The 16858-nt window shown below is 45.8% G+C and overlaps 1 protein-coding gene across 1 annotated transcript in view; it reads right to left on the bottom strand.

The window, feature by feature from the left end:
- Positions 1-16858, bottom strand: part of COL5A1 (collagen type V alpha 1 chain) — a 173692-nt gene that overhangs the window by 140958 nt on the left and 15876 nt on the right. Inside the window, exons 2-3 of the mRNA XM_033077450.2 lie at positions 6402-6569; positions 384-597 (exon numbers count right to left, since the gene is read on the bottom strand). Of these exons, the coding sequence (XP_032933341.1) occupies positions 384-597; positions 6402-6569 (382 nt within the window). The remainder of the gene's footprint in view (positions 1-383; positions 598-6401; positions 6570-16858) is intronic.

Genomic DNA, 16858 nt, shown 5'->3' with positions numbered 1-16858 from the left:
AGGCAGGAAAGGGCCAGCTCTGCCTTCAGCAAGAAGCAGGGATAAATCCCCACTGTTGACTCCCTTTCCACCCTCTTTTCCAGCCCTGCACAAGTGTAGACTTTGCAAGACAAACTGATTTTTTTTTAAGGCCCTTCACAGCAAAATCAACGTTTCTATCCCCAGAGGTACCAGAGAGCAGCACTGGCTGCTCAGTTACAATTCTTACAGATGTCAAATTAATTCACCAAAGGCCAAAATGACAGGCTGGGGCACCTGTCAGCTGCCAGGGGTGCGCAAATACATTTCTATTTTCATTTCCTATTGTATACAACGTTCAACATGCTGGCATGGGTACAAACAATTTATTTTTTTTTTTCCTGGGTGCACAAAATGTCACTTACTTGCCATCTGCTAGGTTAATGCCTCTAAAGAGAGGATAGTCTTCTGGGCCTGGCTTTCCTGTATGGTCTTCATACAGGAATACAGGAGATCTACCCAACTCCACACCAATTTGCTGGATCCCTTGCTCATTGTAAATTGAGATCAAGAAGGACTGACCTCCTTTCTTCGCTTTTACAGTGGTTAGAATGGAGAAGTCCTCTGGGAAGGGGGAAGCTGGAGTGGAAAAGCAAAGAGGTTAGTGAGGTTTCCTCAGAAATAAGCCCTACAAAAACAGTCCTGTTGTCTGAGAACCTGTGGCTGGTTTGTCTCTGCAGCCCTAAAAGTTCATACAGGGCCAGGTGACAATGTGGCTTTTCCCCAGAGTTGTTGGCTTAAATTTGTATTTTTTGCACCCAACCTTTCCAGAAGAAGCTTTTAAGAACACAAGGCAAAAACTTTCATGGGGTGCTCCAAATGAATTTAAGTTGTTGAAGGGACAGAGGAAATCGAAGGGTTTTGTTTAAGGGAGCAGAGAATTGCATCAGGATTTGTTCACTCCAGATGAGAACAGAGGAATTCGTGGTTTTGGCTTTTGGGGCTGCTGCAGACACACACACACAAAAAAAAAATCTGAAAAAGGAAATAAATCTGGCAATCAATAGAAAATGCTAATTTGTCTGCTTGGTAAACAGCATCTCATTTCCTGTCCTTTTCTCCTTCCAGGAAAGATCTGTGTGTGATCACAGGTGATTTCTGTCTTTATTTCTGCAAGGTTTGGAGGATCAAAGCCATTAAAGTCTGTCAGTGCAGGGTCAATCTGCAAGGCCAGGCAAACACATTTAAAGTTTCAATCTGGGCATCACCCTCGTGCAGAAACCCAAATTCCTCCCCCTCTTTGGCCTCCTCAGACTGACAGAAATGAACCCAAACTGAAAATCCTGGATGCACATCCCAAACAGGGCAGCTTGGAAACCACCAGGAGCATTCATAAAGAAGATTTCTTGATCAAATTATGCACACAGCCCCCTCAGATGCTGCATTTCAGAGCATGGAATCTCCCTTTGGAGCTCCAGGCTTTCCAAACCAAGGATTGCTTCGAGAGAAATCTCCAAGCACAGCAGAGCAAAGTGGGGTTTGGGACACGTGTGGGACACTGGTGGCACCCAGGGAACACAAGGATCCTGTTTAAACTGCAGATGTGCAGCCAAATAAACCACAAAAACCAGCAAGCTCCGTGCCCAGAAGCTTCAAACAGATTTTCTTCACTATGTGAGTTTTTCTCTAGATGGTGTCCCAGGGGTTTTGACCCAGGGAGGGGATGAGGAACGTGGCAGTGGGGAGTTCTTGGCACCAAACACAGAAACCTTGAGCTCATCCTCTTCCCCTTCTGACTGGGAGGTGCTTTCATTTTTAGGAACAAAGTGGTTTTCACATATTTTGCTGCCTACAGCAGGGAAGGGGGTGAGGCAGGAGCTGCATCAAAAATCAGAATTCCTACAGAGCACAGGGAGAATTCCAGAGGGTGCCAATGCAGAACCACCTTGTGCCAAGTTATCCCCCTCACCTTGGGTAAATAACATTTGGGAAGCAGCAGAGGGGCTTCCCAGTCAGGAATTAAATCCCATCCCAGCCTGATTTACCCCCAGCACTCAGCCCTGGGGATTTGGCAAAAGCAGGAGCCGATTTTGGTGCCTCCCACAGGATGCCCTGAGCTTTGTCTCCCTCCCCTGTGCACAAACCCTCCTGGAGGACTGAGCCAGGACCGTACGCCTTCCTGGCTCCAATTACAGCCTACAGATTTGGGCCTTTTATGTAAAATAGTTCATGTCCAAAATTTCATTATGAACCCACAATACAGTACCTTTCAGCTTGGACAAGCTGCCAACTCATTAAAAAGCTGCTTTTAATTTTTTTTTTCACGATTATCAAAATGTCTCCATGGTGATGCGAGTTTCTCAACCCAAATAATCATAATGGATGAATTATAGCTGACATTACTCTGTTACTGCTCTGCTGTCCTGGCAAAATAACAATGCCTGCACTGTCAGAGGCAGAAATGACCCGGGCTGCAGAGCGGGGGATGAAAGCACAGCCCCACACACACCAATACTGATAAATAAATGGCCATAAATACCCCAAGCACGGAGAAAATGACCCAAATCCCTCCCAAACAATGGGATCACCCCTCCAGCAAAGGCCTGGGGATGGAGGCTGAGGCTGTGACTCCTCAAACGAGCTCACGCTGCGAGATGCTGCGCATCCATCGCCGGCTCTGGCTCGACATCCCTGCTCCAAAACCTCTCCAGCTCGCCCTGTGCGACCTCCCACAGCACAAAGGGGAGCCCCCAGTGCTGCAGGAGCTGCAGGGTGGGCACAGCTGAACTCACAGAGCTGCAGGGTGGGCACAGCTGAACCCATGGGAGCTGCAGGGTGGGCACAGCTGAACCCCCAGTGCTGCAGGGTGGGCACAGCTGAACTCACAGAGCTGCAGGGTGGGCACAGCTGAACCCACAGAGCTGCAGGGTGGGCACAGCTGAACCCCCAGAGCTGCAGGGTGGGCACAGCTGAACCCCCAGTGCTGCAGGGTGGGCACAGCTGAACTCACAGCACTGCAGGGTGGGCACAGCTGAACCCACAGAGCTGCAGGGTGGGCACGGCTCAACCCCCAGAGCTGCAGGGTGGGCACAGCTGAACCCACAGAGCTGCAGGGTGGGCACAGCTGAACCCACAGAGCTGCAGGGTGGGCACAGCTGAACTCATGGGAGCTGCAGGGTGGGCACAGCTGAACCCCCAGAGCTGCAGGGTGGGCACAGCTGAACCCCCAGAGCTGCAGGGTGGGCACAGCTGAACTCATGGGAGCTGCAGGGTGGGCACAGCTGAACCCCCAGAGCTGCAGGGTGGGCACAGCTGAACCCCCAGAGCTGCAGGGTGGGCACAGCTGAACCCCCAGAGCTGCAGGGTGGGCACAGCTGAACCCCCAGAGCTGCAGGGTGGGCACAGCTGAACCCACAGCACTGCAGGGTGGGCACAGCTGAACCCACAGAGCTGCAGGGTGGGCACAGCTGAGCCCCCAGAGCTGCAGGGTGGGCACAGCTGAACCCCCAGAGCTGCAGGGTGGGCACAGCTGAACCCATAGCACTGCAGGGTGGGCACAGCTGAACTCACAGCAGTGCAGGGTGGGCACAGCTGAGCCCCCGGAGCTGCAGGGTGGGCACAGCTGAACCCCCAGTGCTGCAGGGTGGGCACAGCTGAACCCCCAGCAGTGCAGGGTGGGCACAGCTGAACCCACAGTGCTGCAGGGTGGGCACAGCTGAACTCACAGAGCTGCAGGGTGGGCACAGCTGAACCCCCAGAGCTGCAGGGTGGGCACAGCTGAACCCACAGAGCTGCAGGGTGGGCACAGCTGAACCCACAGAGCTGCAGGGTGGGCACAGCTGAACCCCCAGAGCTGCAGGGTGGGCACAGCTGAACCCACAGCACTGCAGGGTGGGCACAGCTGAACCCACAGGAGCTGCAGGGTGGGCACAGCTGAACCCCCAGAGCTGCAGGGTGGGCACAGCTGAACCCATGGGATGCCCCAGTGGATGAGCCAGGGTCAGGCTGAGCATCCTCTTGCTGGATTAAAAGCTGTTGTATCTCACAGTTTTCAAAACAAGGCAAGTTTGAGCTTCTTCCTAATCCAGGTGCTCCCAGACACGGCCTGAGAGCTGAACTGGGAAGGGCAGGAAAGTTTGAGCCCAAATCAGAAGAGCAGTGAGCTGGTCCTGTGCTGTCACAAACACCAGGGTGGTGTTTCCTGAGCCTTGACACTCCTGCTCCTCAAAGCAAAGCTCTTTTCCAGTGGTGTCACCAATTTCTGGCCTTTTCCTTCATCTGAGGACACTCTCAGCTCTGCAATGACTTGCTCTTCTCAGGGGTGACTGTTCAAGCTCTAACAGATTTCTGAGAAGGCAATGACAATTGCAAGTCTGATGGAAGCACACAAATGACATTTTGCTGGCTGCCACTTGCCTTTCTTGCTTCTTTTTCTCTTGCTTTTCTTTCTGGAAAAGCACAGATGTTGTTGGGAAGCAGGACTTCTTCAGGGAGCCAGGACAAAAAGCATCTCATCAGTTTTGGGGTTTTTTTCACTCTTTTGAGCATGAAAAACCAAGTTTTATATATATAGATATACACACATACATCTTGCTTTGCTGGCCGTGGCAGCAGAATGCAAAGCCCATGAAATTACATCTTAGGGAAGCACCAACTTCTAATTAGCACAAAATATTCTGTGCAGAGCAGGTTTGCCAAGGGTGCTGTGGAGCAGAGAGGGGAAGCTCTGCTCCAACCCACCCTCCTGGTGACACAAAAGCCCTAAAACCACATTCCCCTGGGACACTGCCCTGCAATTACTTTGTTATCTTTAGCCCCTCTCTCATTTGGGGATGGGAAGTCACATCTTGCTAAAGAGATGAGGAAATCAGCTGGAGAACACTGGGACTTCTTCATTTGGCTCTCTGCTGTTTCCTGGGCAAGCAGCAGAGAAATCTCAAGGCTTGGGAAGTTTTCAAAGTGGGACTGAGCTGCTTCAAACCCCCCCATGGTTGTCCAGGTGATGAAATGATGGAAAAGCTGCTCCAGGGCTCCATCCTGATCTTCTCACTCCAGGAAGATGCAAACCAAGAACTCAGTGAGGGTGAGGATGTTAAAGGAATAAGGTATAAAAGAGACAGCCAAGAAAATCTTCTGCAACACTGAGTTCTCTCCAGGGACCAGGATTCAGTTCTTTCCAAGGACCAGGATTCAATTTTCTCCAGGATTCAGTTCTCCCCTGGGACCAGGACTAAGTTCTACCCTTAGACCAGGACTCAGTTCTATCCTTAGACCAGAATTCAGTTTTCTCCAGGATCCAGGACTCAGTTCCTTCCAAGGACTAGGACTTAGTTCTACCCAAGGATCAAGATTCAGTTCTACCCTTAGACCAGGATTCCATTTTCTCCAGGATCCAGGACTCAGTTTCTTCCAAGGACCAGGATTCATTTTTCTCCAGGATTCAGTTCTATCCAAGGACCAGGATTCAATTTTCTCCAGGATCTGGGATTCAGTTCTTTCCAAGGACCAGGACTCAGTTCTATCCTTAGACCAGGACTCAGTTCTATCCAGGATCCAGGACTCAGTTGTCCCCTGGGACCAGGACTAAGTTCTATCCTTAGACCAGGACTCAGTTCTATCCTTAGACCAGGATTCCATTTTCTCCAGGATCCAGGACTCAGTTCTTTCCAAGGACTAGGACTTAGTTCTACCCAAGGATCAGGATTCAGTTCTATCCTTAGAACAGGATTCCATTTTCTCCAGGATCCAGGACTCAGTTCTCCCCTGGGACCAGGATTCTGCTCTCCATGTTTGTGTTCCCTAGGTCAGAACTGCTGTGATCCAATCCTCTTGTTAAATAATTTGATATATTCATTAAATAATCAGCCAGAATTTTCCAGCCATGAGAGGAGTTTGGGTCCAGAATTTTTTCTTACAATCACATTTCTGTGCTGATTATGCCTTAACCTGAAAAATTCAACTCAGGCAGCAACAAAATGCTCAGTGCTCTCCAAGGGCTTTGTGCCTTCCTCTCATGAGCCTCCCATCCCTTCAAAAAGCTTTTCTTGGGACAGCCTGTTATTTTTATCTGGTGATTATTTGTGTTAGGAGAGACAGCACAGCCCCAGAACCAGACCCCAGTGTGCCCAGGCACAGAACAAAACACAGCCTGGGCTCCTCTGTCCCCAGCTGGGACAGTGACAGAGCAGGGATATTCCAGCCTGGGAGGGAGCAGATGTGGCACTGGCCACCCCTTCTGCAGTGGCAGCCACCACCTTGTGCAAATAAAATAAAATAAAAAGATATTATTTAATTAATGGCTGGAAATCTGCAGCCCCCTGAAGCAGCAGAACCACTGCAAACACACTGGGGAAATGAAGGAATGAGATATTTCCATGGGAAAATACAAATAAAAATAAAAATACAAAATAAAAATACAAAATAAAAATAAAAGCTGGACTCACCAGGATACAGCTGCTTTGTTGGGGCACTGAGCTGAGCATCTTTTGTTACTCTGTAAGCAACATCTGCTTCTTTTGAAGATCTTCTGCTTGTGCAAAAGCCCGTGGTTTTTGTGATACCATCAGGTAAATTATGAAAATCTAACACCTTCAAGAGGTCTGCAGGTTCAGCTGCAAAGGGAAAAGGAGAAAGAGGAATTAGGAGACAGCAGGAGGGGCAGTCCTGGCCTCCAAATCAGTCTCAAATCAATCATCACAACCTTAAAGCCAGCTGAAATGTGCTTTCAGTGCAGGGTTAATGCCAGTTCAGGCTGGGACAGGCTCAGAGGCACAGACTCGGGGCAGGGAGGAGCAGCTCAGGGCAGAATGCTCTCTCTGTCATCCCAGGAGCTGGATTTTCCTGGATGCCTTCACCCAGCATCCATCACTCAAGTACATCCTGGAGATTAAGCACTAGGCAGGAAATTCCTGATCTGAGGGAAAGGTTTTAGATTTTCCCACCACACCAACACAAACCTTCCCATTCTTTGGTTGAGGCAAAAAAAAAAAATATATATTTGGAAGCCAACAGAGGGACAGAGAGTGTGCAGAATAATCACACACAGGGTGGCTGGGATGACAGAAAACCCACAAGGAAAATTTTGGGATATGAAGTGAGGTGAGGAGGCAAAGATGCTGCTCAAGATGGCAAAAAATCCAGAAAAGGGGGGAAATCTGAATTTTGGCTGATGGCACAGAGCAAAGGGCTCCTTCCCTGAAAATCTAACTCATGAGGAGACCTCACCTGAGACCCCAGCACAGGCAGGGCAGCTTCACCCCCAGATGGTCAGGGCTCTGGGACAGCGACTAAGTCATGCAGCTCATTAATTCCCTAATCTGCATCTCCTTAATTTCCCAATCTGCATCTCCTTAATTCCCTAATCTGCATCTCATTGATTCCCTAATCTGCATCTCATTAATTCCCTAATCTACATCTCATTGATTTCCCAAACTGCATCTCCTTAATTTCCTAATCTGCTTTTTCTCACATCAGCAGAAGTGGAGCCTCCAGAAAGGGAAGAGCCAGACCTGGCTTTAAACTCTTAAATGAAATTATTCTGGGTTTTGACTCGGAGTTGGAGCCAGATGGTGTCAGAAATATGAACCCAAAGCCCAGCAGGGCCCAAAAAAAACATTTAAAAAAATCATTATCTGTGATGAAGCCCTGCTTGGCATGCCCACGGGGGGAACAATTCCTTCCTTTATTTTCCTTGCTTTACCTATTAAACCACCTTCATCTCAACCCACAATTATTTTTTAAACACTTCTTCTGATTCTCTTGCTTTATCTATTAAATTGTCTTCATCTCAACCCATAATTATTACTTTTAAGCCTTATTCTGATCCTCTACCCCATCCCACCTGGCTGCACCCAACAGCACAAAGAGCAGTGGGAAGAAACCTTGGACAGATTTTTTATAATATCAGGAATGGACAAACCTTTTACAATATCAGGAATGGACAGAATTTTTAAAATATCAGGAATGGACAGAATTTTTAAAATATCAGGAATGGACAGAATTTTTATATTATCAGGAATGGACAGACCTTTTACAAAATCAGGAATTTTGGTTACCAAGAAGCTCAGCCCAATGTTTGTACAGAAAAAATCCATGTCCATTGTTAGGCAGCTCTTAAAAGTTTCCACAATCCTAAAAACTTGGGCTCTCAGTGAGGATTACAAACATCTGGCCCAGCCAAGGGAACAGAGCAGATGATGAAGGAGCAGAGGGAGCCTGGCCTGAGCAGCAAACAGCTGGAACATTTCCTCATCCCTCACCCTCACCAGGATCTCACATTTGTCTGAGCTCTGCTTGGATCTTCCCCTGCCTTCAGCCACACAAATATCTGCACTTTTACAGCCCAGCTTGTGTTAGACACCCAAAATGCAGCAAAACTCCATCCCTGTGCTCCCAGGGCAGAGCAGCCAGCTCCTGAGCTGCTCCAGCTTTCAGGGAGGGGGAAAAGCTTCAGGCACTGAGAATTCCAGGCTCCTGAGCTCAGCTTTGGGGGCTTGGAGCATTGTGTGCACAGCAGGAAGCCAGAGGTGCTTGCAGGAGCAGGAACATCTGCAGAGGAGCCCCATCCCTGCAGGGATGGTGTGTGGGGACAGAAATGGCTCTGCAGGGCTCACAGGGAGCTGAGGGAGCTTCAGGAGGGGCTGGAGCCTCCCCAGGAGCCTCCAGACACAGGTTTGGAGCTCCAGGTATTCACTGGAGCCTCTCCAGGAGCCACCAGGCACAGGTTTGGAGCTCCAGGTACTCACTGGAGCCTCTCCAGGAGCCACCAGACACAGTTTTGGTGCTCCAGGTACTCACTGGAGCATCTCCAGAAGCCTCCAAGCACAGATTTGGAGCTCCAGCTCCAGCTTCAGTGGGGCTGGAGCCTCTCCAGGAACCACCAGACACAGGTTTAGAGCTCCATCTCCTCCTCCAGGCACAGATTTGAAGCTCCAGCTCCTCCCTGGAGCAGCCCCAAGCCATGCCCAGTGCCCTGCTGGGGCATTTCCCACCCCTAAAGGATGATCCAGGCACCTGCAGAGCCTCCAGCACTGCATCTCATCCTCACTGCTTGCCTCCAAAACGATGATGAATGAAGTCACAACCAGACATTCAATAAAAACCAGTCTGGTGCTGCTCAATCCAGCTGGAAGCAGGCAGGAGAGGGAGCCAGCTGTGCCCCACATCTGGAACTCAGAGATTTCCCTGCTCAGCTCACACAGCTGAGCTGCACACAGCAGCAGCTCTCACCCTGCCCAGCTCAGTTAATTCCTCAGGTTTTTCCAGCCAAATCCAAGCTGAGCAGTGCCCTGTAGAGCAGCACAGGAGGACAGAGCTGGCTGACGGAACTCCAGGGCAGTTTGATGAATGCTCCCTTGTCCCTGGGTGTGTAAATCACAGCCCTGTGCAGCTGCACACGGCAGCGTTCTCTGCTCTGGGGCACAGACACAAACCCCAAACACCCCAAACCACACCCAAACCACACCCAAACCACAGCAACAACCTGCAGAGCCCTGCAAGGAAACCAAAACGGAGCTTGGCTTCCCTTTTTAACTCAGCAGGGTCTAAACTCACTCTGCAATGCTCAGAGAATATACAATAAATAAAATAAATAAAAATGTAATATATAATAAATATATAATAAATAAATAATATATAATATATAATATATAATATATAATATATAATATATAATATATAATATATAATATATAATATATAATATATAATATATAATATATAATATATAATATATAAAGAGAGAATATATCTAGAATATAGAACACAGAATATAGAATATTGAATATAGAATATATATTATGTAATACATAGTATGTAATATATAGTATATAATTAATATAGAATATAGAATATATATTATGTAATATATAGTACATAATATATAGTATATACTATATAATTAATATACACTATATATTAATATATAATTAAAATTATAATAAAATTAATGTATTAATTATGTTAATATATAACATGTAATACATAGTACAATATATACTATATAATATATAATATATATAATATGTAAAATATAAAATATAATATATGTTATGTGATATATAATATATACTATATACTACATAATATATTATGTAATCTATAAAATAAAATTAATATATAATATATTAATTATATATTATGTAATAGATAATGTAATATATACTATGTAATTAATATATACTATATACTATATATTATATATTATATACTATATACTATATACTATATACTATATTATATATTATATATACTATATTATATATTATATATTATATATTATATATTATATATTATGACACTGCAGAGCATCAGAGGAAGGCACAGAGGGATAAAAATTAGTGTCAGAGTTTGGCTTTTTTGTTGTTTTTTATTTATTTTTCTTCTAATTTCCATAGAAATGTGGAACAAAGTGCTTGTCCCATCCTGGGAGTGTCCAAGGCCAGGCTGGGCAGGGTTTGGAGAAACCTGGGGCAGGGTAAGGTGTCCCTGCCCAGGGATTTTCACCTCTCCATGATTCAATCATTCTGATGATGCACCCACAGTGGTAAAAAGAGGAATGAAATCCCCAATTCCTCCAGCACCACAATTAATCACAATTTTTCCTGGCTCCTAATTGCTTAAACTCTCATTAAAACCTGGATCAGAGGCTGGTGTGAACTCTGTAACTCTGACCCAGCAGTGGCCAGCAGAAATTTTTTTTTTCTTTCTCCCATTTCCATATTAGAGCAAACCAAGCAGGATTCTTAAATTTTAGAGGAAAAGGTTCCTTAAACCCTGCTGATCCTGCAGGCTGTGTGCAATAACAAACAAGGATTTGATTTCAATCCATTGCAGCTGTCAGTCACAGAGCTCAGCCCTGCTTTAGCCACTGCAGCTCAGGGAAATCCTCTCTGCACTCAATCACTGCCCAAAGTTTCGTTTCCCCATCCTCATTTTTTGGTTTCTCATCCTAAATCCATCTTCCCTGGCCAAGGGAAAAGGAGGAAAATTATTCAATATTATTGTCCCCTCAAAAAAAGAAACAAACAAACAGAAAAACCACCAAAAAAAACCAAAACCCAACTCCAAACCAAACCAAAAAACCAAACAAAAAAACCAAAAAACCACCAACAACAACCAAAAAACAAAGAACAAAACAACACCAAACCAAATCAAGCCCCTACAAACCAAAACACCACAAAAAAACCCAAACCAAACCTACAGAAAATCCCAAGAATGGAAATGTTACTCTGGAAATTCCAGGTGGGAGCTGCAGCTCCTGCAGAGCACACTGCAAATCCCAGCCTCAGCCAGAAGTCATTCATCTAAACCATATTTATGCCTGTAATAATAATTTTTAGCACCTTGAACAACCCCCAAAGCACTCCCACAAGTCACTTATGTGCTCCTTGTGCATATCCCAGTGCCTGAAAAATTACAAATTGCAAGCAGCAGACCTCCAAACAAATCTCATTTTTCAAGGTCTTTAATTAAATCCCGACTCCTGAGCACAACCACAAAGTTTAAATTTGTCCCTGAGCTGGGGGCTGGAGCTGCTGAGGATCCCCAGGAGTGGGGACAGACATTCCCTGTGCTCTCCCAGTGCTCCCAGTGCAGGCAACTGGGCAGCACTGGAAAAGCCAGGCTTTTAGGAAGAGTCTGGATTGCAGGGAATTCTAAAGCTGAGCTTTGCCCAGCCTGCTCCAGGCAGCCAGTCTGGGATTCTGTGACAAAATTCAGGGGGTTTCCTGGAACATTTTGCCCTCCACTACACTTCAAAGTGGAAAAATTTCCTCTGGAGACACAAATCTGCAGTGCACAGCTGCCCTGGTGTTCTAACCCCACAGCTGAGACACCTGGGGGGCTGCAGGGACACCCTGGAACAGAATTTTCTTCAAAATTGGGAAGGGCACATCCCAAAGAGCTTCAGGAGTTTGTGATCAGCTTTTGTCATGCTGGGGTCTGTGTGCAGTGATTTGAGGGCAGAAGGGGAAGAATGAAAATTTCCCAGCTCATTCTGGTGCCCTCTGCAGCTCCCACCAGGCTGGGGATTTGCATCCCAGCAGCAGATTTGGTGGGATGCAGATTTGCTGGATTCTGTGACAAAATTCAGAGGGTTTCCTGGAACCTTTCTCCAACTTTTTGCCCTCCACCACCCTTCAAAGTGGAAAAAATTCCTCTGGAGACACAAATCTGCAGTGCACAGCTGCCCTGTGGTGTTCTAACCCCACAGCTGAGACACCTGGGGAGCTGCATCCCAAAGAGCTTCAGGAACTGGTGATGCAGCTTTTATCATTTGGGGGATGCAGATTTGTTGGAAGTAAAGTTTTCCTTTATGAGCAACAACAGAAAAAATTGTCATTTATCTCCAGTGACAGCAAATAAAGCCAGTAAGGATCATTTCACTGAAAAGAAGATCTCACTGAAGATGATTTCAGGCCACCTTCCACCAGCCCAGGTTCTCCAAGCCCTGTCCAGCCTGGCCTTGGACACTTCCAGGGATGGGGAATGACAGAAGCTGCTCCATATTTTTAAGGGAATTTTTATTTTCCAGCAGAATCCCAAACCAGGAGGGGTCAGAGCAGCTGAGGAGGGACAGGAGGAGCCTCTGGTGACCCCAAAGCTTCAATCCCAACCTCAAAACCCATCTCCATGGCAGAGGGACTGCTGCTCCACTTGGCTGCACTGAAACCCTTCCCCTCCCAGCTTCAGCAGCCTTTAAATCCTTTTCCAAGATATTCTTAGCCCTAAATAAACACTCAATTATTGCCTTTGGAGGGCCCAGCCTGGGCAGGGCAGAGCTCTGGGTTCTCACTCCCCAGAGGTTGCCTTGAACATCTGGGCTCAGATTTGGAATTCAAACCAAGAGGTATTTATATTTATGTATTATATTTTAACTCAGGGCTGTTAGATTATTCCTAGAGTTCCTGTGCCAGATCCAGAAGAAATAAAAGCAAGTGAGGGCTGGAAGTTGCTTCCCCTTAGCGATGCTTTTTTTGTGAAGCTGGGAGTCTCCTTGTCAGGCTCCTGGGATTTCAACAATTTTGCCTCCTTATCTAAACACTTTTCACCACAGCTGACCCCGGGATAAGTGACTAAACCAGGGTGGCAGAGGCTAAAATAAAACAGGGGCTAAAATAAGGATGTCAAGGCCCAGCTGCTGCTGCTCCAGCATCCTCTGGATGGGTTTGACAGAGCCTCTTAAATTCTTCAGCGTGCCAGCAGCCCAGTAAAACACAATTATTTGTCTGGGCAGAGAGAAAAGGCATTTGAAGGAGGAGAATGGAGGAGTGTGAGCTGCAGGATGGAAGATATTAAAGGTTTTTCCTTAGGAAGGGGTAGAATAGAGAGAATTAAAAAAAAAAAAAACCAAAAAAAACCAGCTATGGAATAACTCATCTGCTCCTCCCAAGAGCTGTGTCAATTCACACTGCTCCAGACTGCAGAATATTTCACCCATGACTCATGACATCCCCTTATTTATTTATTTTTTCTTTTTAAAAAAAGCCCAAAGAGTCCCAAGTGGGAACAAAGGAAACCATTATGCAGAGTCAGGTCCTACATCTAATCCCAAAAGGAAAAGAAAGAAACCCAGAGCTGACACTGGAGCAGCTCAGACACTCAGGGAAATTCAAAGAATCAAATAATCCCTGTTCCTTTGAGCAGAAATCCTTTTTGTTTTTCAATTAAATAATCGAACACTTGGGTTTGGAACAAAGCCATGGTGTTAGCAGCTAAAGAGTAAGGTTATCCTTGATGGAATATAATTTATATATAAAATAAATATAATATAAATATAATTTAAATATAATAGAAATATAATATAGAAATATAATAGAAATATAATATATAATAGAAATATAATAGAAATATAATAGAAATATAATAGAAATATAATAGAAATATAATAGAAATATAATAGAAATATAATAGAAATATAAATATAATAAAATAATGTAGGAGTTTCTGGGTCACTGTGACATTTTGGGAAGAGCTCCAGCCCCAGTTTCGTTCCTGGCAGGAGCTTTGCCCTTTGAACCACTGAGGCTGAGTTGGAGGTCGGAATTTTGGGAGCTGTGAAAGCTCCAGACTCGGATCCACAGATGGAAAAACTGAGGGGGCAGGACAAAAAACCCAAAACAAAAAACCCAAAAAACACTCACACACAAAAACCCAAAAAAACCCAACCAAAAAAAAAAAAAACAAAACAAAACAAAAAAAAAAAACCAAAGAAAACCATAAAAAAACAACCAAACAAAAAAACATAAACAAATAATCCCTCTGGAATTGCTCGTATAATGGGAACAAATCCTCTCCTTGAACCCAGGGGAGGAATTCCAGAATTTTTATGAAAAAAACTAAAAATAAACAAAAAAAAAAAAAACCTTTGGGAGAGCTCTCACAGGAGCAGCTCCTTAAAACCAGCCCTAAAGGGATGCAGTTTTTTCCCACTCACCCCCAGGCTCTGTTTTTTTATTTTTTTACACAAAATCCCGTTTTTAAATCACTGCAAGTCCCCTGGAGTTGGAAATCCCACTCAAGGAATGATTGGATGCCATTCTTCCCAAAAAAAAAAACCTCTGCAGGTGGAGCACTGAGGTTTTCCAAGATTTTGGCCAGGTTTAGACCCCACAGAGGGCAGGTTTAGATGGGATTTTAGGAATTAATTCTTCACTGGGATGCCTTTCCCATTTTCTCCCCTCTGCCATGGGATTCATTCCCAAGCACAGAACCTCTCACCCAGGTGAATTTGGAGGTGGAAAATGAAATTTCAAATTTTTCTCTCTGCTCTGAAGAGTCCCAGTGCTCCCAGACAATCTGGCACTGGGACAGCAGCTCCATTTTCAAAGCAATTTGTAATAATCAACCACTTAAAGCCCTGCAAAGCTTAATTAGGGCCTGAGCTTGCAGCACATTCAAACCAACAAGATTTGAATGGGGGGCAGAGCAGTTCTTCCTGCAAGGAACATCCAAAGCTGGCAGGATCATCTGGAAAAGGGGAAGGAATAAAAGAGACCTGGCCTAGGAGCAGCTCCTCTCTCAAAACTCCCAAAAAGGAGCAAAATCCCACAGATAAATTGGGATTTTCCCTGGAAAATCAGTCCCTCTGGGTTGTGTTTTGGGGTTGGTGGTGTCCCTTTGTCCCAAGGGTGTCACTGGAATGGGAATTATTGCAGCAGGCTGGAGCCATCCCACACTCACAGGTGGTGTCAACCAGGGAATCCCAGCCCATGCCTGTGGGGCTTTTTATATGGGATTTGTGTGGGAATTTGTGTGGGAATTTTATGCAGGTGTCAGGGCACTTTGGGAACAGACTGAACAAAATTTGGGCTTTTTCCCCCCATTGCTGAGGCAGAGATAGAGACCTCTGCATGGGACAGAAACCCCAAAACAGGGATAGAGACCTCTCCATGGGAATAGAAACTGCCAAAACAAGGATCCAAATCCCAAAGCAGGGATTGAGACGTCTGCATGGGATCCTAACACCAAAACAGGGATCCAAACCTCTCCATAGGATCCAAAACCCCAAAACAAGGATCCAAACCTCTGTATGGGATCCAAAACAGGGATCCAAACCCCAAAACAGGGATAGAAAACTCTGCATGGGGATCTAACCTCAAAACAGGGATAGAAACCCCAAAATTGGGGATTCAAACCTCTGCATGGGAACAGAAACCCCAAACCAGGGATAGAGACCTCTGCATGGGATCCTAAACCCAAACCAGGGGTGGAAACCTCTCCATGGGAATAGAAACTGCCAAAACAAGGATCCAAACCCCAAAACAGGGATAGAAACCTCTGCATAGAATCCAAACACCAAAAACAGAGAGAAAAACCCCAAAACCAGGGATCCAAACCCCAAACCTGGGATCCAAATCCAGGATCCCAACCCCAAAACCAGGGATCCAAACCCCAAAACCAGGGATCCAAACCTTCTATAGGATCCAAACCCCAAACCAGGGATCCAAATCCCAAAACCAGTGATCCCCACCCCTGCCAGGCCACCCCAAACCCCATCCCAGGAGCTGATGGATCTCTCCTCACCCACACCCCAATAAAATCCCATCTGGACCCCACAGCTGGGGCGGTTTTGGGGAATCTGGGTCACAGCTGGGTGTGTTTTCCCTGCCCTCCTTTCAGATTTTCCCTATTAAACCCCTTACAAGGTGCCACTGGAAACGTTTAAGAGCTGAGATGTCATTTCAGGACTTCCATTCCCCACACAGGAGGACTCCAACCCAAAGATAGCATCTCAAAAAAATGGAAATATGCTCCTCTGAAAGCCAAAGAAACATCCAAGATCCTCATCCAAAAAGCTTTCCCAGGACTCAACCCACGGCTGGCCCAGACAAATATTTACAGAATTATTCACATGGGTTTGTTTGAAATAAAGAGCCTTTTATGATCATGACTTTGGCATCAAACTTCTAATTAGGGGCCAATGGCAGTGATAAAAATCACTGAGCTAAAAATCCTTGGGCTGCTGCTCCCCTGGGAAATCCCAAGGGTTGGGGTGGGAAATGGAAATGGGAAATGGAAAATTGAAAATTGATGGGCAAAGGGTCCCAAGTGCTCCCTCATGGCTGCTCCAGGCTGTAAATTTGGGTTTTTTAGGCAGATTTTGGGATGAGCCTTTCCTGGGATTCCTGCACCCAGAGCAGAGCTCGACTCTGGAGTCCCACACAAAATGTGACAAAATTCTGAGCAAATCTTCAAGATGAAATCCCTTCCTGATGAGTCTCCAGAGAGGAATTTCCCTTCCTGACTTGTTCCAGTGAGTCCCTGCAAATCCAGCTCCAAACCCCATCACTGCTTCAGGTGCTGGCTCCTAAATCCCCTCCAATTTTATCAAATCTGTTTTAAAAAAGATAAAACTCAACATTCCCATCAGTGCTTCAGGTGCTAATTCCTAAACCCCTCC

The sequence above is a fragment of the Catharus ustulatus genome, chromosome 21 (genome assembly GCF_009819885.2).
Source record: "Catharus ustulatus isolate bCatUst1 chromosome 21, bCatUst1.pri.v2, whole genome shotgun sequence".
Taxonomy (NCBI): Eukaryota; Metazoa; Chordata; class Aves; order Passeriformes; family Turdidae; genus Catharus; species Catharus ustulatus.
The sequence above is the reverse complement of the archived record's forward strand: the minus strand, read 5'-3'. Positions and strand labels throughout refer to the sequence as shown.